Source organism: Micromys minutus (genome assembly GCF_963924665.1).
Source record: "Micromys minutus genome assembly, chromosome: X".
Classification (NCBI taxonomy): domain Eukaryota; kingdom Metazoa; phylum Chordata; class Mammalia; order Rodentia; family Muridae; genus Micromys; species Micromys minutus.
In genome coordinates this window covers 91,980,292-92,007,040 of record NC_137970.1, presented here as the reverse complement: position 1 = coordinate 92,007,040, position 26,749 = coordinate 91,980,292, and the positions used below count along the sequence as shown (strand labels likewise).

Sequence of the window (26,749 nt, the reverse complement as noted above, 5' to 3'; positions counted from 1 at the left end):
TTAATAAGAGATCACTGCCTATTCATTTATAGTTAGAATTGACGGGTTGGCATGAGATACATAGTTCAAGGCTGGCCTGGGATATGTAACAAAGGCTATAAGAAACAATAAGAGAGATGGGTGTGGTTGTACACAATTGTAATGTCAATTCTTGGAAGGCAGAAGCAAGCCTTGGTTACATTGCAAGATCCTGTCCCACCACCATAACCAAATTTTGAATTACTCTTATAGGCTATTTCTTGTCACCTTCTGTTTATTGTAGGAGGGTGTCTTATATATGACATCTTATATATATATATAAGGTTCTTATCTACACCACCTTATTCCAGGGAGACACAGTACTACATATCTTGGTATTAACACAGACACAGGGTTAACACTATTTATTTTCATTCTAGAAATGGCTCTTCCATAGCAAGTAATCTATGAGTTTTGCCATCTATCCTCTGACCCCTATGTTTTGGTATCATCTTAGGGGATTTCGTGGGGAAATGACATTTTGTATTTGTTAATGCCATCTATGTAAGTAATAAACTGTATTTATCAATTTCTCCCTGTTGTCACCTTACTGGCCAGATCTCAGACAGAGTGGCCAGCCAGTCTAGCAGCTGCTTCTGCACAGAGACTGCTTGATCTCCTCAAAATTCCCCTCTGTCCCATTGTGCCACAGCATCATGTGTACCACTTCCTGACGATCACAGTCAACAGAACAAGTTATGATGGAGACATTTCTTGCCTCCATTCCCTAGATGCAAGGACGTCAGAATGTGTGGTTGTAGTTCCATTGGTTAGAATGGTGATATTAGGCCATTGATCCCCAGGGAACATTTGGCAATATACCATTGGAGTTTGAACCTAGGGATTCATGCAAGTTAGGCAAGTTTTCTACCACTAATCCACAGCTCTTACATCTGGAGACATTTTTGTTCCTCACAATTAGGAGGGTTGTATACTGTATACCTTGCAGATAGAAGACCAGGATGCCGCTAAGTATCCTATAATGTACAGGGCAGTGTTACAACCATAAATATTCTACCCCAAGTGTTAATAGTTGCAAGATAGAGATGACCTTATGCTGGAGTAAGCTCACTTCAGGGCCAGGACATCAAACTCTAGAATGCCTGCCAAATATAAAGCCTCTCGGTATGTTATGGGTAGTGACAGTAAGTGCAGCTCTTCATACTTAATGCTCCTTTGTTTTGGAACTCATATATTCTTGCTGATGGGAAGGAAGATATAAAAATTTTGCCTCAATGGATGTACTGTCTTCTGAAGAGATCCTATGTATTCTGAGATCCTATGCTCACAGAGTATTGACAGTGATTGGTGCTTTAGCTGTCCTTCAAAACATAATTGAGCTACTCTGTGTGCAAACACACACACCACATACACATACTTGCACACACACATACACAGCACCAATGTTCATAGTATGTGGTATGGAATCTGTAGAGCGCACCATCATATGCTAATTCTTGTATTTTCTTTGCTATATGGGATATCCTTTGGTCTAGCTCAACTTTAAGGGATATTACATACCAAATGATCATATATTCTGTTAAGAATTCAAACAATAGTGTCCTGGCCTGTGGTTAAGAAAGGCAAAACTACAGCTTTCATAAATGTATTTTGTTGTAAAAAAAAAAAACAAAACAAACTTCTGGTACATCTGGAATATAGGTGGCACATGGCACACATCCTGCCACTGTCTTAGGTTTCTATTGCTGTGAATGGACAATATGACCATGGCAACTCTTAGAAAACATTTAACTGGGGCTAGCCTACAGGCTCTGCAATTTAGCCCATTATTGTCATGGCAGGAAGCACAGTAGCACATAGGCAGACATGTGCTAGACGGGTAGCTGAGAGTTCTACATCTGGATCCATAGGCAGCAGGAAGAGAGAGTGACACTGGGCCTGGCTTGAGCATCTGAGACCTCGAATCCCTCTCCCATTGACACATTTCTTCCAACAAGGCCACTCTTACTCCAACCTAGCTATATCTACCAATACAGCCACTCCCTATGGACCTATGGGGGGCATTTTATTTATTTTATTCAAACCACTACAGTCACCAAATGATCAGTTGAATACCTGACTTAACAGTGCCAGTGGAGGGAAACATGTTGACTTCTTTTGCTGTTAGTTTTGCTTTTCAGGGCACTATTAGTCCTTAGGATGTAGTATAATGGTGCTGGCAGCCCTGTGGCCTGCCTTGATCATGGGGCCTGATTAAGAAGCTGGTATGATGGAGAACAAGCAGAAGGGAGACCTGGAGAAAGAAATATGAGAGGCCCTAATGACATATTTGAGTTTCTGGACATGACTTATACCAGAAGCCAAATTGTATCCAGGTTTCACAATTCCCTCTGTTCCTTCAGTAAAATTGGATGTTGGTGCTGTTGTTGTTCACTGGTTTGTTTTGTCATGAGCAAGCAAAATAATTCAAAATGACGTACCCAAGGACACTGGATTAGAGAAGTTGGGGCATTTAAAAGGAGAATGGATACTAAGGAACAGAGAAACGCTTCCTACAATGGTAAAGTCGATGCTTTTGACTGTACTAGCACAGAAAAGACTTGGGTATAAAGGCAAAATTGACCCTGTGACTGAAGTTGGTTCAGTAACTGCTTATATTTTGCAGGCTTCAAAGAATCTTTGCACAGAACTTATACCTGAAAGCTGTGCTACGTACCTGCTCTTTTAATCTCCCAGATTCACACTTTACCATTCTGCATGCTAGATTCTTCTCTGGGAGGCTGACCTGCATGAATCACATCAATAGCTGCTATTTTTGTTCCCTTGGTCTGACTGAGGAGAATTACTAGCAGGAGGCAGAGGAAAGAAGATTGAGGATGTATTCTTTTTTCTCTCTCTAAATGGCCACCTATCACCTAGGCTCTCTTATCCTTCAATGAGGCCACTACTCTTCTCCAGACAGACAACTCTATATACCCCACATCTGCCCCCGAACCACACAATCTAGGAATGGCAAGTGTTCAGTCACTACTAGGCTGGGTTACTGTGCTATTTGCATTTCTCTTCATGTATGTTTTCTATACATAATAGCTTTGTAACTAAGCCTTCTTCTGATTATTGTCAAGTTACCCATTGGTATTTACTTCTCATTGGGACTCTGATTAATGTTATGCTCTTCAAGGAGCCTATAAGGCTGGAGAGAAATCTGACAGGCTGAGCCTATCTTGTTCTTAAATCTTTTGTATCTCCCTATCAAATATTTTTTTCACTTCTGCTATACTAAAGAACTTTGTGAAGTAGTCTTTCAACTTATTTTCCTTGATTTTGCAGTCATCAATCTTGTCTACCCTCAATGCCCCTAACACACATTGTCAGTTCCCTCCCTCCGTTCTATCTCTCCTTCCCCTCTTCTTCTCTCTTCCCCCTTCCCGCTTCTACCTCCATACCCCCCCAAACATGCACTTAAAAACTTTTCTGCATAGAAAAATGCACAGTGTAATTTACATTTTATATGATTTAAATTCCTTTAATATATACGGACATTTTAAGGGAAAGTCTGTAAAAAAACAGACTCCAAAGAAGAGCCAAGAACAGGAAGATGTATTGTTCCCCTTTCTTAATATACCTCAAATCAAACCATGTAAGTCTAGTAGATCGTCAGCCAGGGAAGTTTACAAGGAAATAAAATATCCTGGCTGCAGCCCAGTCTCTCAGTTGAATAAAGAGCTTGGAATATTTGTCTTCAGTTGCTATGTCCATGGAAGATTTGCACTGGAAGACAGTTTGGGTGGTCAGAGATGTCTGAAAGCCACTTAGCCCAGGCTTGCATTGAGTGTTTGCAGGGTTTCTATTTAGATCTTGGTTCTATCCCTCAAAACATCACTTAGTGTGTGCATATCCTACATAAGCAAACAAAACAATTTATAGAAGGATTCAGCCTTGATAAATGAAGATCCTGGTCATGATGGGGGCCAAGGCTGGTAGATTGTGACTTTAAGACCAGTCTAGGAGCACAGTCCCTGTTTAGAAAAAGGGTAAAATAAAGGGACAAAATGCTATGACACAGCAGTTTGTTTTTCTTTGGTTTTTTGAGAAATTGAAAACTGGATACTGGAAAAAAAAGCTCTCAGATAAACCAGCTTTTAGCTTCAATCAGTGGTTCTCAACCTGTGGGTTGCGATCCCTTTTAGGGTCAAACAACCCTTTCATAGGGGTCACCTAAGGCCATTGGAAAACAGACGAAAAATTGCAGTTATGAAGTACCAATGAACTAATCTTATGGTTGGGGGGGTCACCACAACTGTATTAAAGGGTAGCAGCATTAAGAAAGCTGAGAACTGCTGTTATAACAGTTAATAAAAAAAAAAACTATTGAGAGGAAAACCAGTCTTCAGCTAATAGGTTGTCAGTTGTCAAGCTTTTCCCTCATGTTGCTCAATGTCCGTGTGTGTGTGTGTGTGTGTGTGTGTGTGTGTGTGTGTGTGAGAGAGAGAGAGAGAGAGAGAGAGAGAGAGGAAGTGAGTGTTTGGTGTGTGTGTGTGTTCAGGGTATGTGTGTAGAGGTGTTGAGGTGTGTGTGTGTGTTCAGGGTATGTGTGTGTGTGAGTGCTGGGGTATATGTGTGTATGTGTGTGGGAGTGAGTGTTTGGGGTGTGGTGTGTGTGTATAGAGGGGTGTCAGTGATAAGATCCAGAAAGAGGAAATCATAAATTGCTTTTTTATTTCATTTATTGTTGTCACCAATTCCCCAAGACAATATAAATATTTTCTACACAAATATCCCAAGTAAATGGATGCCTAAGAAAGATTTTTCTTTAAAATAATGATTTCAAAGGAGTGAAAAGTGAAAGCTCATACACAAAATATAGCAAGAACAAAACCGCGAAGCCATGTGGAAGTAGTATTTCTCATTGACAATCAAGCAAAGCCAAGTGCACTGCAACAGCTGGCATAGAAATCAAATCCTGGTACAGCACAGTATGGGAGCCCATTTAAATTAATCACCTAGAAGTTTATTGAACAGTTAGAATTGCACATGAACGAACATACTCATTAATCCAGTTCTGTATAATATCCAGTTTTGTATAAGAAATCTATTTTTCATGTTCCAGCTGACAGCCCAAACTGTCTTAGTACTTTTTAGAACTTCTTTGAAACTGTGGACATTATATCTGCCACTGAATGAGAAACACATATGACAAAATCATTCCTAGTTCCTTATCTAATAGTTAAACATATTCAACAGGACCATATATTATGTATAAAATATAGCACCAGTAGTTGAATTCCTGTGAAATGTTAACTACTTTAACTCAAGTTTGACATGTTTCAGAATGTTTGGGATATGTTTGTTGATTTTTCAAAAAGATGGTACTTCCCGGTAAGCAGCAGCTCTGAGTAGAGAGCACTGGACCTGGAGTCAGATGCAATGCAGGTTGTTTCCCTTAAAGATCCTTTCCAGATCAGATGCTATATACTCTTTTGCTATGAAATCTTGAGGTTTTGTTTTCATTTTATTAGTTTTCTGTTCAAAGGAAACTTGAACCTAGTGAGAAAGTAACTCCAGAGGAGTTGGGACTGTTGTGTTGGAGTCTTATGTAGCCTTGCTGTCTGGCTCATCTTGTGTTGCTCGTTAAAGGCTGTCTGCCCCTCAGTAGTCTGTGGAGAATATTTCGAAGGGCTCTGTAAGGGAGATTCCCAAGTGTAACAGCAGTCCATTCCGCCACAAGACCCAGAGAAAAGCACCACCTTAGGAGCTAGATCAGTGTGTTTACAGCTCAAGTTCCCAGGATGAAATATGTCCTAAATGAGTTCACTTAATCAATTGTTGCTTTTGTCTTCTGCTTTCCTTCCCTTTTACTCTACAAGTGTCCATATCTCCATATCAGTGTCTGGCCAGAGGAAATCACAAGATAAAACTGCCCCAAAGTGATCTTCACAACTTCCTTTCCAATCTCTTTCTCTTTTCTACCTTGTCTCGATTATCAATGTCACCATCTCACAGATTTTAGCCAAGCTCAAAATCCTGGGCTCATTTTTCCACTCTTCCTCCCCTCCCCCCATTCCTGTCTTGGTTTCGTCCTTTCTCTTATGGATTCACTCCTGATGCTAAGACTGCCCCAGTGCTCTTGATCAAATGCAAATGTTCTCACGGGGATTCCCTGATGAAAACACTTTATAGACTCTTTTGTTTCTATGTCCCTAAATACTTGTGCAATCCAGTCTCCTCATCCTTCCTCTGAGCTCTCGTGTGAGCTGTTCAGAATTACCGAAGCACATAATGTCTTCTTGCTTATGGCTTCGAATGTGTAATTTCCTCTGCTACTTTCTCAGCTGGAGAGAGTCATTGTGCCTCATGATCCCCATAGCATTTCCATGTACTATTTTTAGGTCTCTTGTCAACTTATTTTATGGCCACGTTTCACTTGTCCTTCCCCATCAGTCTTCCAGTTCCCTGTTTTGGGAGAAACTAAACATTGTAGAGTAGATTCAGACTCTGCAGCCTTGTAAGTGGAATTTAAGCTTGCTTTGGACCCTGAGACACTATTCTAGTCTGTAATGCTTGCCTCCTCTGTTTGTCCCAGCCTTCCCCCTGGTGGAGGTGTTAAGAAGCGATTGGAATGGTCACATGGCCAAAGATAAAAACAAAGCAATTTGGCTGATCCACAACCTGGATAAACATCTGCCTCACGTGATTTTTTTAAAAGTAGATGCAAAACTGGCTAATGAGCATTGGCTTCAAGGAGGCCTGACAGAAGCTTTCTGTCTTGCCATATTTTAGCTGGAGAACCCTAATTACAATCCCCAAGGTTGTAGTTGGGGGTGGGGTAGTGGTCAAGGCACCCATCCCTGCTGATCTCAAAGAAAACCACACACAACTATCAAGCATATGGACCAAGAAGATTAGACCAAAGAAGATCTTTCATATGTTTTCTCTTCTGCCTGGAGTGGAGAAGGACCTGCTTGCCTTGGATGATTAAACTACAGAGCACACAACAACCAGGCACACCCTATGCTAACACGAGGATCTAACTCTCCCCAAAAGTCTCACAGAAGGTCTTCATCTCTACCCCAGATCAGTAACCTGTCAGCGTTGCTTGCTGTCCTGCTGCCCTGGCTGAAAATCATGGAGTCTTTAAATCAGTATTGAGTCACCTATGGGAGACAACCAAATTTTCAACCCCTACCCCAGATATGAAGTTCTGTAGAGAGAGTAGTAGTCTGGGTTGGTCTGATGTTGGTTGCTAAGGAAAAACCTTGACAGGTAGTTTTAAAGGTGTGTATGGGTTGATTAGATTATGCACCTGTCTCAGAATAATATCACCTTTAAAACCAACATATTTTTAGAAAACATGATAGAACATGTTCCTGACAGTTGTAAATGTTACCAAATACTGTTTTTGTATATAGTGAGACTTCTAGCAGCAAGAATATGTCTGAATTTGAAGTGAAGGAAAGGAAATTAATATTAAATTAATATTTGTCATCAGGAGAGATAATGACCTTAAAAAAAAAAAAACAAGCAGGTCCCACAATATCACTTCATACACATGTCAAAGGCAAGGCAAGATGGTCTGCTTGCTGTCTTATGTGTCAATCTGGCTGTGTCTTAACTGAAAAAAAAAGGAATTGAGGTGCTACCAGGGATAACACAAAATAGAACAGAATCAGAATCAGAGCTGGGAAGAGTGGCCCCCTGGAGTTCCTAGGTTTCTATGTTCAGGGTAAAGATTATCCTCCCAACAAAGCGATCATTGATGACGTCGTTTACAATGCCTTTACCCTTCAGCTGGCACTGTACAGGCACTGCTTGGTTCTTCACCACGTCTGTAAAATGCATTGCCACCAGTGGTGAAGTGTAGTTAACCTGTAGGTGCAAGAACAATGAATTCTAAATGGGTCAAGTGGGCAGCAAGGAGGGGGCAGGGATGGTGATCAGATACTCAAGGCAGGTTAGGATAGCATCAGCAAAGGGAACTGTGCATGACCACAGCAACCAACATGCTTTCCCCACTTTGGAAAAATTGTATGACATGCTAATAAGTCTGTGTCAAGATGTCTGATTATCATCTGGGGGAGACCAATTTTGACTCAAAATGATTTGATTTTTATGAATAGCAGACCATAAATCAAAACCAGAACTGGACTTGAAGCCTGTACTGGTCCATGGTATGTAATGGGAGATACAGGAAAGTGTTATTATTTGGACATTAAACACATTGTTAATAACCTGTGTCTTCCAGAGACAAAGAGTGGAGCAGAAACTGAAGGAAAGGCCATCTGGAGACTGCCCCAGCTGGGGATCCAGCCCATATACAGCCACCAAACCGAGACAATATTGCTGATGCCAAGAAGTGCGTGCTGACAAGAGCCTGATATAGCTGTCTCCTGAGAGGCTCTGCCAGATCATGACAAATACAGAGGCAGATGCTCACAGCCAACCATTGAACTGACAATGGGGACCCTAATGGAGGAGTTAGAGAAAGGATTGATGAAGATGAAGGGGTTTGCAACTCCATAAGAACAATACCAACCAAGCAGAGCTCTCAGGGACTAAACCACTATCCAAAGAATACACATGGATAGACCCATGGCTCCAGCTGCATTTGTAGCAGAGGATGGCCTTGTTGGACTTCAATGGGAGGAGAGGCCTTTGGTCCTGCCAAGGCATGATTCCTCAGTGTAGGGGAATGTCAGGGTAGGGAGGCAGGAAGGGGTGGTGGGTGGGGGAGCACTTTCATAGAAGTAGGGGGAGGGGAGGTGGAATGGGGGTTTATGGAGGGGAAACCAGGAAAGGGAATAACATTTGAAATGTAAATACAATATATCCAATAAAAAATAAAGAAAAATAATCTGAGTCTTCCTGGTTTTGCTACTAATTAACTGAATGATGTCAGATAAGTCCCTTTCCTATCCTGAGCTCCAGGTTTCTCCTCTGAAGAAAGTTTTTAGATGAGACTAGATGTGACAGTCTTCCAGACTTGGGAAGATCTGTGGCTGTTGGAAATGTGTGGAGGGAACTGAACACGGTCCCAACCCCATTATGGTTTATAGCTACTCATCTGTTACTGCCACTATTCCCTAATGCTCTCAAATCCCAAGTAGACCTCTCTTTGTCTTTGAGCCCTTTGTGACAAAGGAGAAGGAAGGATACAGCTTACGTGAGTCAGTTTGCCATAGTAAGGGTAGTAGCGGAGGTCAAAAGAAGCCGACTCCGGGTAGTAATTGATGGATCGAATGTCATTTTCATCACCTTTCTGTAAGCAAAAGCAGATGTATGCGGGATGTTGGGTCACAATCTAGCATAAAGGAACTTGTGCTCAGGTAGAAATCACTGTCTTGTCCTCAGAGAATTTCTAGGATGTAACTGTGCCTTTCTGAGTACTTGGCACTGTTCTAGAAAGATCCTATGATTGTTGCAGCCTATCTCCAAAGAATCGTAGCATAGTATCCTGTTTTGGATTTTGGAGCTGAGGCAGGTATAAATTAGAAAACATTACCTAAGTCCTCACTGGAGGTTCAATTCTTTGGAACTCAGATCAGGTACACAGGAACATGATGGATAGCCATACAGTCTGTGGTGAGCTTACCCAAACTCATGTTTCTGTCCACATTCTCTGTATGGCCTAATTATTGCACAAGGAATTCAGAGAGTAAGCAAGAGGAACCAAATAATGGGAATGATTAAACAGGGCTACTCTTATCACATCACACCAGGTAATAGAGTGCTCATCAACTGTGGCTGTCATAAACAGGAGAGGTTTTGGGGCTCAAATGGACAAAGAATGCATCTTTACTAGCCAATTATTAATTAGGGCCGTGAGATCACTTCTGGCTATATACTATATCCAATATAGTATAATTCTTTTTGGCTACTAACCTCTCCTGCTTGATTGCTACAAGTGGTGTGTGGATTTGACCAGTGTTGATTTTTTTTTTAAAGTAGAGAGACTGTTAATGTTTCTATTTTTTAAAGAATCATTCTCAGTGAGATTCAGTATATAATAACTTGGAAAATGAACAGCTTTCATTAGGGAAATGCAAATAGAAGCTGGCCCAATTAATATGTTAGATTAAGAGCTAGAGATGTGGCTCAGTGGCACAGCACTTGCTACTTTAGACTGCACTGGTTTTTATGATTTATTCATATATTCAAAACGAATGACTTTATCTTTAATGATGGCCTGTGGGATCAATTCCATTAGTTTGTAGTCATATCCCACATGTGACTTTATGCACACACACGTACATCTGAACAGGACGGACGCTCTTCCCACCTTGTTCAGCTGGTAAATATTGCCTGATCTTATGAGCCTCATTTTCCTTATTACCACTTCCTACACAGAACTGACCTTTCTCTCTTCTGTGTCCCCATTGTACCTTTCATTGTGCCTGTTAATCTTGGCCCTGATTTCACAGTTATGTTTACCCTGATATCTCCAGCATCTAGGTAAATACCTAGTATATAATAAGTGATCAGTAAACACTTGCTCAGTGTGTGAAAGAGGTTGAAGGAGTACTGTCTTTTTTTTTCCTTTTTTTTTTTTTTTTTTTGAGTATTGTCTTTTTCTGTTTTCTGGTCTGAACACTAGAGCTGTCTGCTTTATTCCTAGTCCTGACAGACTGTTTTTGGAATGTTTGTAGGACAACTGCCCAAGGCTAGAAGGTGGAGATGATGTCACTGAAGAGAAGGGAGCTACTGTGAGTTTAAGAAGCAATGCCAAGAGCAAGAGCTTTTGCCTACAAGGGAGCTAATTGGTGCAGATGAGATAGGACTTAATGGTCCCTTGAAGGACAGTTAATTAGCATATTAATGGACTTCTGTTTACACTTCCCTTGTCATTTGTTATTGCAACACCCAGTGCCACTGGTCATTGCTGTAAAATGTGAAATTCAGTTTTAAAGTAAGGGACTAATGACTCTAATGAAAGCTGCACGTTTAGTTCAAAGAAACAAGCCATTAAAGCTAAAAGCAAAAGTGTAAGCAGAATCTCAATTAATGTCTTCGCACAGTGTTGTTCCTGGCTGTGGCCCCTACCTGAGGTTCAGTCTCTGGTTTTAACAGGTGTAAATGGCGCGCGCGCGCACACGCGCACACACACACACACACACACACACACACACAGTATTTTCTGGAAATAGAAAGTCCATAATGCATTAAAAAAGTTATAATTATGAAAAACACTAAAGCACCCCCTACTCATACCCTTGTAGAAGTTCTTGGAACAGATGAACTGTTTATCTAAGACTAAAGTATTAATACTTACTCAAAAGGACACTTTACCTGAACTTTGCAGGACACTTTCACAGGATCTCCAAATTCAGGACGGAAGCCTACAATCTAGTGAAAAACAACAAAAGAAATTAAGGGAAAGAAAAGGAAAAAACAGTGCTTTCTTTCTTTCTTTCTTTCTTTCTTTCTTTCTTTCTTTCTTCCTTCCTTCCTTCCTTCCTTTCTTCCTTCCTTCCTTCCTTCCTTCCTTCCTTCCTTTCTTTCTTTCTTTCTTTCTTTCTTTCTTTCTTTCTTTCTTTCTTTCTTTCAAGAAACAACTTTCATAGCAAAAATAGATTTTTTTCCTCCTTGCTTTTGGTCACCACTCCTCACATACAAATCTCATGCATGCTCCCTTTCAGAAACTTTACAAACAACTTCAAAGTTGCTTAGCTCAGTTTTATATCATAGGTCCACACACAGAAAAAAAAAAGCCACGAAATAACCAAAAGAATACAAAGAATTTTCCATTTTAAAAAAGAGTGTATCTGGAAAAAGTTCTGCCACTCCCTAAGGAAGACATGGTCAGAAACAGAAGCACTAAAATTAATTACTAATTTATGTAGATGTTTAGCCTACATGTCTGGTGCCTGCAGAAGCCAGAAGAGGGTGTTAGATCCCTTGAGACTGGAGTTACAGACAGTTGTGAGCTGCCATGTGGGTGATGAGAATCAAATGCAGGTCCTCTGGAACAGCAGGTAGTTCTCTTAACCACTGAGCCAACTCTCTAGCCTGGAACATTTTAAAACAATATGAGAACATGGAATTGCTCTCCACCCTGTCCCCATGTCAGCTCTGTGTTCCAAACATCTCAGGACTCCCATTTTATTTTTGAGATAGGTTCTGGCCTGGATCTTGAGATCCTCCTGCATTTGCCTCTGGAGTGCTGAGATTAGAGGCATACTCCATTACATTCAACTAGTGGCCATCAAGGGGCAGGTTTGAGTATGGGAATGAAGAATGATGTTAGAAAATGTTCAGGAAAAATGAATTGGTCAATTTGTCTGGTTGTTTGAATTCTTGATGCTGTGGATAAAAATGGCCAAACCTGCAGTGTGTAGACACTAGAATCCAACAGAATGGTGGTTTAAACACTCTCCAACTTTGCTCATCCACTATCACCAACAGATCCCAATGGCTAAGATACCCGGTTCATCTTGAGAAGGATGCAAGGCTGTCCAGTAGAATATCCAAAAGTGGGGTCCTCCAGCCCAGAGCAATTCTTCAGAAAGGAGCGTTTAAATTGGCAGGCCTTCTTGTCCTCATCTTCATCTCCATCTTGAATGAAGTACTGACCCGGAGGACAATCTATATTCATTTCCTCTTGAAGACTGTCATTATAGCCTGCAGCATGTGTGGGTGGCAAAGGGGCTAAGTTAGAGAGGAGTTAAGAAAAGCCCATGCCTTCGGTGGTACTATTTCCAAAGTTCACTTGTTCTATCTTAATCCCTGTGGACTGTTATTGGGTACCCAAGGGATATTCCCAGTAGCATCCCTCTAAGACAGTGGTTCTTAATGACTGTAGAAATGATCCCTGAAAGTATACTCTGTTCCCAACCTTTCTAATGCCATGACACTTCGATACAGTTCCTCATGTTGTGGTGATGATCCTCAACCATAGTTTATTTTTGTTGCTATTTCATAATTGTAATTTTGCTACTGTTATGAATTGTAATGTTAATATCCACGTCTTCCAACAGTCTTACATGGCCCATGTAAGAGTCTTTTGACTCCCAACAGGATCATGACTTACAGGTTGAGACCCAATGCTCTATGAAGTCTTCTTGCGTAATCATCTCAGCCCACCTGATGATATAATCACTCGCTTCTCATACCCTTGGAACTTTCAAGTGCCAATCTCAGGGTCATAGGTTGATAATTTTATAACTTTTCTCCATTTCCCATTATTTCTTTTTGGATGTGGCAAACAGCAAAGTTGGGGTAGTCATCCCAACTACTGTGAGAAAAGAATGGTCACATATCAGTAGAATTTTGAAGAAGGGCTGCATTATATGAAGGCATGGTGTATGTCAGGAAGCTGAATTCATAGGTTAAAATTCTTTAAGTTCAACTTAAGAAATGTTGCCCTTTGAGGTCAAGGGCAGGCAGCTGTATTGGAGAACAGAAAGAATACAAAAGAAAAGGAGAGGAGAAGGGGGAAAGGAGGAGGAAAAACCCCCAACAACTCTCAAACTCTAATATAAAAGAACATAAAACCAAAGTATCTCAGAAAAAGAGAAATTTGCACTGAAGATAGAAACTATGACAACTATTGGCTCTCCACTGAGAGAGTGAGTGGTGAGGTTTCATCTAAGTCTGAGATATTTTGGGTTCATGCCCTTTTATATTAGACAGAGTTTAACATTTGTCCCAAATACACATCTCTGACAGAGAACTGGGACTATTCTGTGTTCACTCTTTCAAGCCATTGGATTCCATAAAATCGGGCTTTGGAAATGTACAGCATCGCTCTAAAGGGTGGAGCTCTTGGATCCAGACATGGAGTCACATCTGAAGTCACTCACTTTTCCAGAGAAGATTGTACACCTATGCCCCAATGGAGGTGAAACTCAAAAAGGACCGTGAAATCCACATCTAGACAGGTTGTGACTTGGTTATAATGTTATTGCTATATAATTGGTAGTTTCCCCTCTTACAATGCCTTGACTTTGGAATACTGAGGTGCATTTAAGTTAGTATACAAAAAATAAGTTTCACTGTAGTATTTTCACACATAGATAACATTTTGTCTTCATCTCCTTCCTCCAATGGGAATTTCGCTTGCAGGGCTGGGGATGAAGCTACATACTAGGAAAATACCATGCCACTCTGCTGCTTCCAGCCCAGAAAATTTTAGATGTACACCAAGCATGACAACATTTTGATTTTGATTTTGACAAGACTACATTTAATTCAATTTCTTTTCATTGTTTTTAAGGACTAAGAAGTATGCTCAAATAATAATAACTTTTAAAATAGACACTGCACTCAAATACTCAGCATTTTTTTCTTGAGGTAGTTCCATTAAGAATGTGACATGGGCCTGGCACTTACTGCAACATCCCCATCCTCATGGGAATAAAACTGATGCTCTGGGATGTCTATTTCAGATACTGTTACTTTGGAGAAGGACCTATTATCTGCTCTTCTTTCTTACATCCACGTGTATGCATTATGTATATGTCGTGCGTGCTAGCATGTTTGTGGGCACACCCATGTGCATGTGCATGTGAATGTGCAGGCCCAGGATTGATGCTGAGAATCTTCCTAGATAATTTTTTCCATCTTATCTATTGAGGCAAGGACATCTCACTCTAACACAGGGTTCCACAATATGGCTAGTCTCACTAGTCAGTCTTCCAAGTCTGCTTTCTGAGTCTGGGGTTATGGGTTACCTACCATATCCACACAGCATTTATGTGGATTCTGGAGATCCTAACTCTGGTCTTCTTGCTTGCTTGGCAAGTGGCAAGTGCTTTAACTGCCGAACCATCTCCCCAGTCACATATTGCCTGAACTTTAGAAGTAACCCAGTTGCCTTCATCATCTGGTCAAAATTGGTATTTCCCCATCTACTATCTTATTGCAGGGATTTCCCCAGCAGAGAGCATGACAATATGCATACTTGAAATAGCTCACAAGCATTTTTTACAGAAAGACACTATGCTGACTAAGATGCCCAAAATACTTCTGTAGCCCAAAATAGAACTACATCGGTTAGAAAGAACTCAGCTCTGTCATTCTACAGGTGCAGACTCAGAAGCTCAGTTTCACCCCAAGTAGCAGTAATCCTTGCTAGCACAAGCTGAATTTCTAACATCGGCTTATATGGCAGTAGCAGTTAGGAAACGTGACATTTCTTAAGCTTAGAATTTCATACAAATCATCTGAAAAAAATTTAAATGAAGACTGATTTGATAGCTATGGGCTATGGTCTGAGGTTCCACCAAGACCCATGTGATGTCCGTGCTGTGGACCCTGGGCTAAGTCTTTTGAGTAACAAACAGCACTAAAACATGTGAGCTCCCAAACTCACTCCACTGCCAGGAGATTGAGATCAAGGTGCTCCCTCTTTCTGAGCCCCAATTCTCTCTTTTCAAAACTGAGGACCAAGAATTCTATTGTGCCTGGTGAAAGTTGAATGACAAAATGTCCGTGTTGTTTTTAATACTACTTCCTGGCTCATACTAAGAGACTGTTCCCTAAAATCACTGTATATTTTACTGGCTATCTTCACCTCAGTATCCACCCCCATTTCAGCCAGGCCAGGCCATCTAAAGCATTCTAGTTAAGTTTCTCTATTCATAAAATTTAGCTAAACCAATACAAACTTCAACAGGGTATTTACTTAAATATCTATCTATCTGTCTATTTATCTATCTGTCTGTCAGTCTATCCTATCATCTGTCTGTCTCTTCTCTCTCTCTCTCTCTCTCTCTCTCTCTTTATGTATATATATGTGTGTGTGTGTGTGTGTGTGTGTGTGTGTATGTATCTATCTATTTTGAGATGTTGTCTCCCTTTATAGTTATAGTTTGTGCTGGTCTTGAACCCCAGAGTCCAAGTTATCCTCCTATCTCAAACTCATAAATGTTGGTTTTACAGGCACATGCTATCATTTCTCAGTTGAGGTTCTTAGTTACTTTTCTGTAGCTGTGATAAAATATCCTGGGAGAAGCAAATTAAGAAAAAAGGGTTTATTCTGGCTTACAGTTCTGGACGGGGACAGCCCATCGTGCTTGAGGATATGTGGCAACAGGAAAGGCGCAGTGGGAGGAGCAGAAAGCTGTGGCCACACTGCATCCATACTCCAGACACAGAGAGCGAACAGGAGTGAGGTCTGTCTACACCTCAAGGATTACTCCCAGTAACTCACTTCCTTAGAACTGCTCTCTCCTAAAGGTTCCACAGCCTTCTCAAACGACCATTACCTTAGTTCTTGCAGAGTGAAGCATAAGCCATCCTTTTGCCCCTGAAAGCAGACCTGATAACACTACAGATAAACGAATTCTTGAAATATTTGAGATCAACATGCTAGTCAGAGATCTAGTTGTCTGGCTCTTCTAAGTTGCTGTTGCAAAAAGACATTTTCTCGAAAGATAGCTAATATTCAGGATTCTCTTTTTGGGAAGGTATGGGGGCGGGGATCCTGCTGCTCTTGGAGAACACCCTTTTCTCCTCACTATTATCTCCATCCAGAGTGAGCTTTTATGAGATCACTTATAAAGATGATCATTGGATGATAACTAGGTGCTGTAGGGTGTTCATGAAGAGAAAACAAGTTCTGTGCCTTAAAGAGCTCCCAGTGAGCAACACACAATCAGAGCAGTTTTTAAATATAATTTTATAAAGGTCGCAGGCAGGTAAGCAAAACAACACAGGTGGGGGTGACTTAATCAGATTTCCATGCTGCATGGATTTTGAATCTTGGATTCCCACCCACTACTTTTCTAAAGAGCTTTCTACTCCTCAGGGGAACTTACCCTGGAGAAAGCCATTTAGGCTAATCACATATCGCTGCCAAGTTTCAGGTTCGGAAACGTTGAAGTTGAAGTTAAGGCTATGAGCGAAGGGTCTGATCATAACTCCTGGCAATGAAAACAGGTCTTGGATATATTAACCCATTCTTGGATATTTTTTATATAGATTCCCATGACACCATTCCCTCCCAGGCAATCAAAATGAAAAGGACCATAATTTGCCAAGTACTATTTCACTTTTCCTCTTAATAATTGAATCTGTAAGTCATTACTGGGAAGAACCAAAGTTAATTGAGGCTGAACATGCTGTGCAAACGGATTTCTGCTCAGAGTTCTGACAATGCGGGGCATTTGGGCACACTCACCGGGAGGTTTCACTTGCTCAGTGAAGGTTGGCATGTAAGGACTGATGGCTAGGAACAGCATATATATGAATAGGGTGATCACAGCAGCCAGGGAGGCATAGAAGAAGAAGTAAATGACTAAAATAAAACCTGTAGAGCAATTGAAAATGACAGTCGTCAGTGCTTGCCAAGAAGCCCCACCTCCCTACTGAACTCATGAACCAGAATCAGCTCAGACAGATTCAGAATCTCTTTGCTTATTCAGACTCTGTCAATCTGGAATTGGTGAAGATTGACTGTGTCAGGAGGTCTGAGTGCAGTTTTCCTTTCTAGCATCTCCAATGGAAAGTCTCGCTGAGCACATGATGACAATGAAGAAGATTATAAGGCTTCAACTCAGAGCAGAGGGGAACTTGCTTGCATGTCTTCTGGGAGAGCCATGGCTGATGTCCTGAATGCAGATTACTGTTCATTATGGCAGATGTCCTGAAGAGACCTAGCCACTTGGTTTCGATGATTAGAGATATTTGCAAGAGGTGAAAGCAGCAGTTTTTTCCCCACATGGCCTAGAATCCAAACCTTTGACTCATTTCCACTGGACTTCCTTCTAATCAAGGTTTATCCTTGCCTACTCATTTCAAATCTTATTTCTCCTTAGCTAAGTTTTAAGTGGCTCTTTCCAAAGGGAACACTAATGAAGGATGAGAAAGACAGTAAGGGAAATGACAGTCACTGACACTTGCTGTCTGGGAACGTGGGAAAGCTGTAGAATCTACAACATGTATTTATCTGCATCCCTGACAATGTATGAAATTCACTCTTTTCCTATTCTTAGTCTGATTCTATCACTTCCAGTTGTTTAACCTTGGACATGATGTTTGTCACTCGAGGCCTTGGTGTCCTCATCTGGTAAACAAGGACAGTAGCATAGTACTTGCTACATTAAATACGCATTAAATAATGCATATCAACACTATGGCACAGAGCCTGGCAGCTCCTAAGTGCTCTATAAATGGCATCCATCATTATTGCTATTATTAATATCGTTATTATTGCTATAGGCTCAGATGCACAGTTGTATGAATTGCCCTTCTGTGAGTTGTATTGAAATTATGTTTGTCTCGGGACTAGGGAGCACAGGATGAGGCGAGTGAGCTGCGCCAAAGCTCTCTTCCTGTCTTCCGTGGAGAACTCTCAGGCAAACATATTTGTCTTCACTCACAGGGGTGACATAATGTTGGAACTACAGATTTGAACTGAGTTCTGAACCAGAAGCTAGGATAAACCACACAACTTTGCTGTACCCCCAAAGGAGTCCAAATGCTAATTTTTAAATTGAACCATGAACCAAATAAAATTGGTGGGGGCAGGGAGAGAGACTGACTGTAGTAATGTAGCTGGAAATGGAGCGGATCCTTTATGTTTGTATAAGATGAACTAAAGAAGAACCGGAGCATGGGCACATTGATTTGCTTAGAGTCCCTAGAGAAGAAACAACCATGTGGCCTATGGTTCTTGCCTGTTGCTCACTAACTATCCTAAAGGGGTATGTCCTGTGTTTCTGCTTCCTTTTGTCCTGGGAATGGATGGACAGCCTAGAGCCATCCTATGGGGCAAAGAGATCCAGTTTCATGAATGAAAGGTAATCAGTGGAACACAGGTTAATTTCCTTGGCAATATCTTCTTTCATCCTTAAGATCTGTGGGCCATAAAGCTGTAGATAAGATAATGGCACTAGTAATGGGAGAGGTGGCTTTGAGACTCTGATAGCCTAGTCTCTCACCTCTCCTCCGGCACCATCATTTAACCTCATCAATCTCTTGAGTCCTTCCTGCCCCAGAGAGTTTCATCTTGGGCCCTTTTCTAGGCTTCTGTCCTGAATAACCCCCACCCAGGTGTATGCTCCCAGCTCTAAAAACTGATATGGCCCAGTTACCAAGGGAAAAGAGCAAACTATAGTAACAGGCCGGATGAATAGATTGGACAGGCTGATGTCCAGATAGGAGCAGGGTCAGTAAACGCTCAAGTGGTCACTTAGTTGTTACAAAAGAGAGCAACAATTTCTGCACCTCATGATGTAGGCATCATATGAATATCTGCCCCTTACCTTGGAACAATCTAACAGGTGTGTGAATTGCTGGGCTAGCCTAAGACCTATGAACCATTGGTCTGGTGCAGCCTACAATGAAGCATCCCCATGCCTGTGTCTTTTCCCAAATACTTGTACCTTCCACCTCATCTGTCTTTGCTGCCCCATGGCTTGTCATTCATCAGAGCAACTTAAATGGACGACATCTAAGTGAAGTTCCATGATTGTTTAAGGGTTAAAGTATGGCTCCTCCCCTCCCAGAATTGTACTTGCATTTCACAAGGCCCAGTTTTCCAGTCCTCTTTAGGCAAGGGAGAAACAGCTGTGCCCCCTCTGGAGCTCCAGTGAGTGTCTAGCATTTGTCTGCAGCTTCCAGAACATTGGAATGCCCCTTAAATGGTATATTTGTTCCAGTTCCAGGGATGGGCATGGGTGGGGCTGGGAACTGAGGAGGAGCAATGGGATGGGTGTTGTTTAGATCCTCACACCTGCTATTCCTAATTCCAGGAAACAGAGCTGAGTGCTTCATTGAAACTGAGCTGAATTAGCAGCATTGACTACAAAACCTGACAATTGCTAGCCAAAGGGGCCTTTGGAAGGAATGGCCATCAACTTCAACAACCTAGACTCTTGGCAGCAGGGGACTAGACCTTTATCTGTGCTATCCACTGTTTTTGTTTTGTTTTGTTTTCCCAAGGAATAACCGTGTTAGGAATCAGCAGCTGCTTTTTTTTTTTTTTTTTTTTTTTTTTTTTTTCTGGGCTGTGTAGAATGTGGCAAGTATGGATTTTACTGCCCACAAAATCTTCTGAGGAGAAGGCTCGGCAGTAATAGTTGAAGAAGTGAGTAGAACCCTGGGAAGGGAGATCTGGATAATTTGTAAAGTAGAAATGGGGGTAACATGTGATACAAAGAGAAAGAGCTAAGCTACGCCATTCTATCATTGATCCAACAACAAGGAAACTCAACTTTAGTCCCTAGCCATGATCTCTTTCAAAGCAATTCTTCTGTGTCTACCATGGAGGTATAAAGCACTTAAAAGCTGGGGTCAAGATAGGCTTCTGAGCTCTCCTTCTCTAACACAGGTAAGTGAACTAATAAGGCTTTATAAACCCTTGGTCATGTTAGCAGTGCTTTGGTGTTTTATCCTGAAAGTAGTCTTCTAGGAATTCCTTTCAACCTTATGGTTTGCAACCTGTTTTAGAGTCTTATGCTGATTCTGTTAGAGAGACAGAGCAGAGTACCCCATCATCCCATTTGGCATGTGTGGAGACTGAGGCTATGAGAGGGTAAATGATGAGCCCATAGTGACATGCAGAGAAAGTGACAGCACTTGGGCATGAGAAACAAATCCTGTGCTCTTTCAACTCCTTCTCAATGTTATTTTATACTGCGTGTGGAGACTAGTATATTGCAGTCACACATTAGCTCTTGTTCATCTATTCAGTGGCTTTCTGCTGAATCAGATGGTTCAAGGATGGCACCAGCCATCGGTGTCTTCCTGTGAAATGTTAAGAGGAGTCTGCAACAAACCCATCCAGTGTATGGCCAAGAAGCTCTGGATACCACATCAAAAAAGCCAAGGACAGCAGACTGGGGCATTGGGATGAATGGGACTTACTCCGACTCTGACCTGTTCGGGCCAGAGACATCCTTTTCTCCGGGTCCCGCAGGTATTCATTCACGATCTGCAATTTCCGCCACCAGGCACTGCCTGTTGGCTGACCCTGACCTTCTTCTTCCTCCCTTTCTTCCTCCTCTTCCTTTTCTTCCTCCTCCTCCTCTTCTTCCTCCAGACCAGGCACCATCATCACCTGAGCCTCCTCTTCTGCTTCCTCCTCTTCATCTGCTAAGTAGTTGTGATTCACTTCATCCTGATCATCCTAGAGCAGTGACAAAACACAGAGCTCTCTGTGAACAAAGAAAAGATCCCAGTGGCACATCCCAACCACCCAAATAAATGGCAACAGCTCAGTGTTTGGAGGTGTTTTAAATTTTCACATCCCCAGGAAAATACCCATTGTTGCCAGAGGTGGATTTTCTTTCTCTGTTCCCTCTGTTGGAGGGAGCATCCTTTCTATGGCTCATATCAAATCACAATTACTTCCACAGCAGTGCTAAAGTTTAGTTTCAACATCAAGTATTTAGGTTCTTCCTCTAGGGCATCTCATGTCATCGCTCTGTCCTGGACCTATTAGGAGTGAGCTGAGCTTACAATGAAGGACTGAATGGTCTTTGAGGTTCATGTCTATGGTGGTAACTTCCCAGCCACAGCCAGATTTGTCCTAGTGCTCTGGACACTTTCAGCTGCTTGACCTCACCATCGTACGTTGTGCCTAAAAATAGGCTCAGGCAGATAATCAGGAGGAAAGGCCAACTGTTGTACCCCTCCTCAAAACTTCCACTGCCTTCCCTACATAAACAAGGACTCATTTCCTGCTTCCTGCCTTAAGCTAGATGGAAAGACTCTCCCCCTCCCCTGAGAGGTGAGATCCCGACAGATATTTCCTTTGTTTCCCCCTCTAGCTTAGTTTCAAAGGTTGGGCACACTTTAATTGGTTATCTAAAGCCAAGTGGTCAACCATGAAATCATACACATACAAGTAACACTAAACTGACTGAGCAGGTTGTATTTACATATTTAGGCATTAGGCATGTGTGTGTGTGTGTGTGTGTGTGTGTGTGTATGAAGAGAGGCCATGAATTTGAAAAAGGGGGTAAATAAGAGGGTTCAAGGAGGAAAGGGAGGCACAGAAAGAATGTGGTTATATTTTAATTTTAAAATTAACTAAAAATATAAAAACAAAAGTTGGGCACACAGTAAATACTCAGCATATATTTGTTGGTTTATTACAACTAGCATTTGAGACAGTAATCTTTGATTTGTTTTGAGAAAGTTTTAACAAAGCAGAAGGAAAGAAAAGAAAGAAAACGGAAAAAAAAAACTCAGACGCTGCCAGTGGTATTTCAAATGCCTCAAATGTTGGAGGGCTGCAACATTGTTCTTTGGGAGTTTGCCAAGGCTCGCTGCAACAGCAGAACACCAGGCCACCCTCCCTTCTCTGTGCTGTCCAAGTCTGAAGAGTGTCAGGGCTGGTGCACCTGTTGAGGTTGATGTGTCAAATGCTAGAGGCCATGGACTCTGTGCTGCCCCCTTCCTGCCTGATTCCTCAAAGGCCACTTAGAGGGCACTCGGCTTACCCACACTCCTCTAGCAGAGAGTTGAGGAAATTGGATTGTTCAGAATCAGTACAAATGATACAGAATGAGAAATGTCTGCTCCGAATTTAATCTCCCCAGAACTCCCTAGTTCTTGATAATGAGCTCCCTTGAATTGTTCTTCAATTTGTTCAAACGTGCAGCTCCATATCACATACCATAACAGAACTTACGGGGGCTTCCAAAATAGGATTGTCCAAGTGAGCTCCAGAGGGGGGAGAGGGTCTGGCCAAAGCCACACAGCAAATCCATGACAGAGGTGACAGTCTCGGAACTTGTGTCTCTTGATACTCTGCACAGTTTCTCCTCCATCACATTGAACACAAGTGGCTAGAAGTGGCTTAGCAGATTTGTGAACATGACGATGTCTTAGAGTCTGTGTTCTCAAATGGTAGGTGCTTATAATCAAGGATTTCTGACTTTGGCATGGATTCACAGTATACGACTTAGACTTAAAACTTATAAAACCAACCTTGTCTAGCATTCAGTACTAAATGAATTAATGCATGGTCTCAGATCTTTTACTCATGGGTGAACTTGTGTATACATTTGTCTCCCAAACCAGGTTTGGAACATACAGGTGGAAGGTCCATATTTCCTAATGTTTTGTGGTCTGTCCACAGTGTGAAGCCCATGGCGTGAGTACTACAAGTGCTCTCTGGAGTCTGGAGAAATATTCCCACAGATTTTGCCACCCCCTAACCTCGGAAGTCACATATACTAAATTGGCTACTCAACATGAAAACCCATGCCCAAAATTCTCACGGAATATGAAATGTGACATTTCATCAGGAAGGGTTTTAAATCCCTTTAGGTTTCTGGAATGCCTTTCTTTTGTTGCCCATGCCTGCCTTCCACATCTGCTCTACAGAGGAAGCAGCTGGACACGGCCCCAGCTTTATCTTATTTGTAGATATGTGCTCTCAAAATAATCTTATTCAAATGGCTGCCGTTAAAGTCTTATCCTCCCAGGAAGAATTAATCTGCTTGGAGCTTATTTTCCAGTCACAGACTCCTACCACCTGAGCCTTATTTCAGGAACCTCAAATAGCTTCTTTCCTCTCCCCTGCATCCAGGGACAGGGAAATGTCACACTGTGCAACACAGGCTTTTCTCAACGGCTCCTTGTTAATGAAATCCTGCGTAAAATGTACTTCCATGCAATTCTCTTCCACGCTCCAGTAGGAAATGCTTTGGTGATGAGGGCGTTCTTCTCCAAGGTTCTGTTTCTGTCAGTTTCCTAAAGTGGCACCACCCTCATGTGATAGTGTGTGTGAGCATGCTCAGATATGGTAGTGGGTATGTGCTGGGGCCCTCATGTTTCCCTAAAAGGGAAGCCTGGAGGACAGAAGGTAATTCCATTTTGAGCAATCTAAATATATAAACATACAAACAAATATGCAAACAAACAGTAGGACCCAAAGGAGAAATTTGTATCTTTCACTGAGCAGCATCGTGCAAACATCTGAATGGCATGTTTACTTAAAAGGAATGAAAATTACACATACAATTGCATCACATGATTTATTTTTAACTTGTTCAGGTATTATAACGAGCAAGATCTCCTGTGGCACTTAAAATTGAAGCTTCTGGACAAATTGTTGAAATTATTCACAACAATTTTAACAATTCAACATAGAAAAGAAGCCAAATAAGGTACAGCCATCTATACTCCATAGACTGTGTGTGACTGGCCTTAAGAGAGGGAAGGACCGGCAGGTACCAACAGATTCCATATCAGAGTGCTAAGAAACTCCCTTAGTGAGATAGAAGAATTGTGGGGTTTTTTCTTTTCCAGCTTGCTCTTGACAATTTTCCCTTAATTCCCTAGGCGCAGAAGTGGTCATATGCAAATAAAATTGATTTCTGTTTTGCTTCCTTTGGGATTCATATTATAATCATTCTGAGAGTGTTGTAGATGCCCACATGTATGGTTTAGAGCAAAGTAAATGTGAAGAAACATTTGAAATAAGTGTTTGTAAAGGAACCTTGAAGTAAACAGTGATATGGAAGGCGTGCACGTGTGTGCGTGCGTGCATGTTTGTACGTGTTTGGTGAGGTGTCAGACAAGGTGGTGAAAGGTGTGACAGTGGATTGGAGCTTCGAGAGGTTGCATCCCACAAACACAGTGGAAAGAGCACAAGTTAGAAACAAGATGCACATTCTCATGTTGGGGTCCCCACTGGCTTGCAAGTCAGCCTAGCTCTCTGCTACCCAGCTGCCTCGTCCAACATGATGAGAGGTTCTGGATAGGTGATATCTAGGCTTCCTTCTGGTTCCTATCAAGGATTTTGTAATTTTAGCTATAGTTTGAAATTTATGCTGTAGAAAAAGAGCAGCTGGTGCCTAAAAGCCACCACCCATAGGGACTGAGACAGCTGGGCCGGCAGCGCCTTTCGTTTCCTCTTCTCCTTCCCATTTCTCCTGGCCAAACGTCTTGCATTGAAACCTCTACTCCCATACTCCAAAGGTCTGCTCACATTTTTGATTCCTATGGTAAAGTCTCAAAGGGCTCCTAACTCCATGGTATCTTCCCACTCCTTTACCTCTGTTCCCCTGCAAAGAAAGGAGCCCTCCCTCCACTCAGTAATTTACAGTGCCCCGAGTTGCTGGAAATCACGGCTCTTCCAAAGTCTGGGATTCCCTAAACTTCGTTTGTTCCTATTTATCCCAGGGCAAGAAGGCAGCCATAATCTAAGGTCTACACAACACCCAACCCAACCAATTAAAAAGGGCAGCAAAATATTCTGCTCCCTGAGACTCACAAGTCTGTAGCGATAACCGTAAGGAAAGGCCGGAGCCCTTCTGGAGCGGAGTTGTCGTCTCATGTCTGTTCAGTGGGCCAAGATGCTGCAAAAGCAGGCGAGTAGGGCAGGGTTCTGGAGCTTCTGCTGGGACAGGAGACACTGGTTGCTGGGGACACTTGGCGCCTACTAAAAGTGAACCTTGCTGGCAAGAGCCCTTCCCCAAAATAATCTAGCATGCTCTTCTCTCATTGGTTGGCTCCTTCCTGGAATCAAAGGAAAGCCCTTTTGGAAAAGCAAGCTCATCATTACAGGGAGGGGGAGATATTCTGGGTCACGAGGATGAGCAATTCACTGTCCCCTTCATGTGCCTTTCCACCCCTTGCCCTTCTCCAGCACCCGAGAGATGATGGGCTCAATGGAAATCTTAAGTCATATTCTTCTCAATCAAGAGTTGGATATCAGTGTGTGTGTGTGTGTGTGTGTGTGTGTGTGTGTGTGCGTGTGTGTGTGTGTGTACACACGCGCGCAAGGGGGTGGGGCATGGGTGGGAGTTAGGGTGAGGGGAGATGGCCAAGAATAACTTGCTTTTTTCGTAAGGCTGATCTCATGCAAAAGGATCTAGGGTGTCAGGGAAGATTCCCTCTGCTCTCCCTACCCTCTTCTCCCTACACTCTCTAAGCCACCCATAAAATATTTCTTAGTAGATCAGTCCATGAACTCCTGAAAATATGTATTATGCCTTTTTAATTTTAGATGCAAAGGTTCTCCTTTAACCCTCCTTATCCCAAAGAGGGTCTTGGATATAAAGAAGCCTCTTTCTAGGCCACATGTCACAGTGGCTCCATCCGTCACTGCCCCTCATACACACACCCTTGGAATCCTAGCCAAATTTCTGTAGTGGTTGAGATCTATATTTATCTCTTAGCATCAGGGCAGGGAACAAGCCAGAACTTTGCAGTGTCAGTTTCCCAGACATATATAACTCCTGAAGCCAAAATGGGATCCAGCAAAAGAAAATGACTAGAAACTGCTAGGAACATTGTATAGCACTTTGGGTCTGTTTGGTCCACCACTCTGGGGTCTGGGTAGAGTTTGTGATAGTCCCTTGAAATTACTCCCTACTTTCAGTTCTATCCAGGTGGCTGAGGAAATTACAGAAATGAAGGTTCTTGGCATAACCAAGGCAGACAGCATAACCACCTAGGCAAAGTTAAGCACAATTCTAAGTCTATGCTATTCTGATGACAACAGTTGTAAAAACTTCGTTTATTTTAATGTCACTCAGTGGGACTCTTCTTTAACAGAGCCTCTCCAAGATACCCCTTCTCCATTTTTATAAGAAAGGGGCCACTTACAGAAAAGAGAAATCTATTTCTCTCTTTGGATTTCAATGAGATTAAGATATATTTCTGGGAATGATCAGCACTGGACAGATGTCTCGCTCTATTTCTTATAATCTCTCTACCTCATTACTTTGGGTTATCCCTGGTGTTGAATATGAGAAATCTTAGGCCTATGGAAGCTGAAAAACTAAATTCAGAATCCATTCACTGGTCCTGTCTTGCTGGAGGTTGAAGGGATGGCTCAGCAGTAAGAATGCGTGCTGCTGTTGTTGCTGAG

At 42.0% G+C, this 26,749-nt stretch overlaps 1 protein-coding gene across 5 annotated transcripts; it reads right to left on the bottom strand.

Annotated features, from left to right (window-relative positions):
- Positions 1 to 4,688: 4,688 nt before the first annotated feature.
- On the bottom strand, positions 4,689 to 25,285 carry ATP1B4 (ATPase Na+/K+ transporting family member beta 4). 5 transcript variants are annotated; one of them, XM_080910336.1, is made up of 8 exons: positions 25,148 to 25,285; positions 20,785 to 21,046; positions 17,096 to 17,224; positions 16,734 to 16,838; positions 12,398 to 12,594; positions 11,263 to 11,319; positions 9,133 to 9,235; positions 4,689 to 7,209 (listed from the first exon to the last, which is right to left on the bottom strand). In XM_080910336.1, exons 1-8 carry the CDS (start codon positions 25,208 to 25,210, stop codon positions 7,130 to 7,132), a joined length of 996 nt encoding a protein of 331 aa, XP_080766462.1. In that variant the 5' UTR covers positions 25,211 to 25,285; the 3' UTR covers positions 4,689 to 7,129. The 5 variants fall into 5 exon arrangements, with proteins under 5 accessions (XP_080766462.1, XP_080766459.1, XP_080766460.1 ...); XM_080910333.1 differs by having other exon boundaries at positions 4,689 to 7,845; positions 9,140 to 9,235; XM_080910334.1 differs by having other exon boundaries at positions 4,689 to 7,845; positions 9,140 to 9,235; positions 20,797 to 21,046.
- Between the last annotated feature and the right edge of the window lie 1,464 nt (positions 25,286 to 26,749).

Coding starts and splice junctions, on each gene's coding strand:
- ATP1B4 (XM_080910333.1), bottom strand. CDS start 25,210: ATGAGACGACAACTCCGCTCCAGAAGGGCTCCGGCCTTTCCTTACGGT. Junction 16,839..17,095: donor TGAGCAAGTGAAACCTCCCG/GTGAGTGTGCCC, acceptor TTTCATTGCCAG/GAGTTATGATCAGACCCTTC. Junction 11,320..12,397: donor TCCTTCTCAAGATGAACCGG/GTATCTTAGCCA, acceptor GTTTTTCACTAG/ATTGTAGGCTTCCGTCCTGA.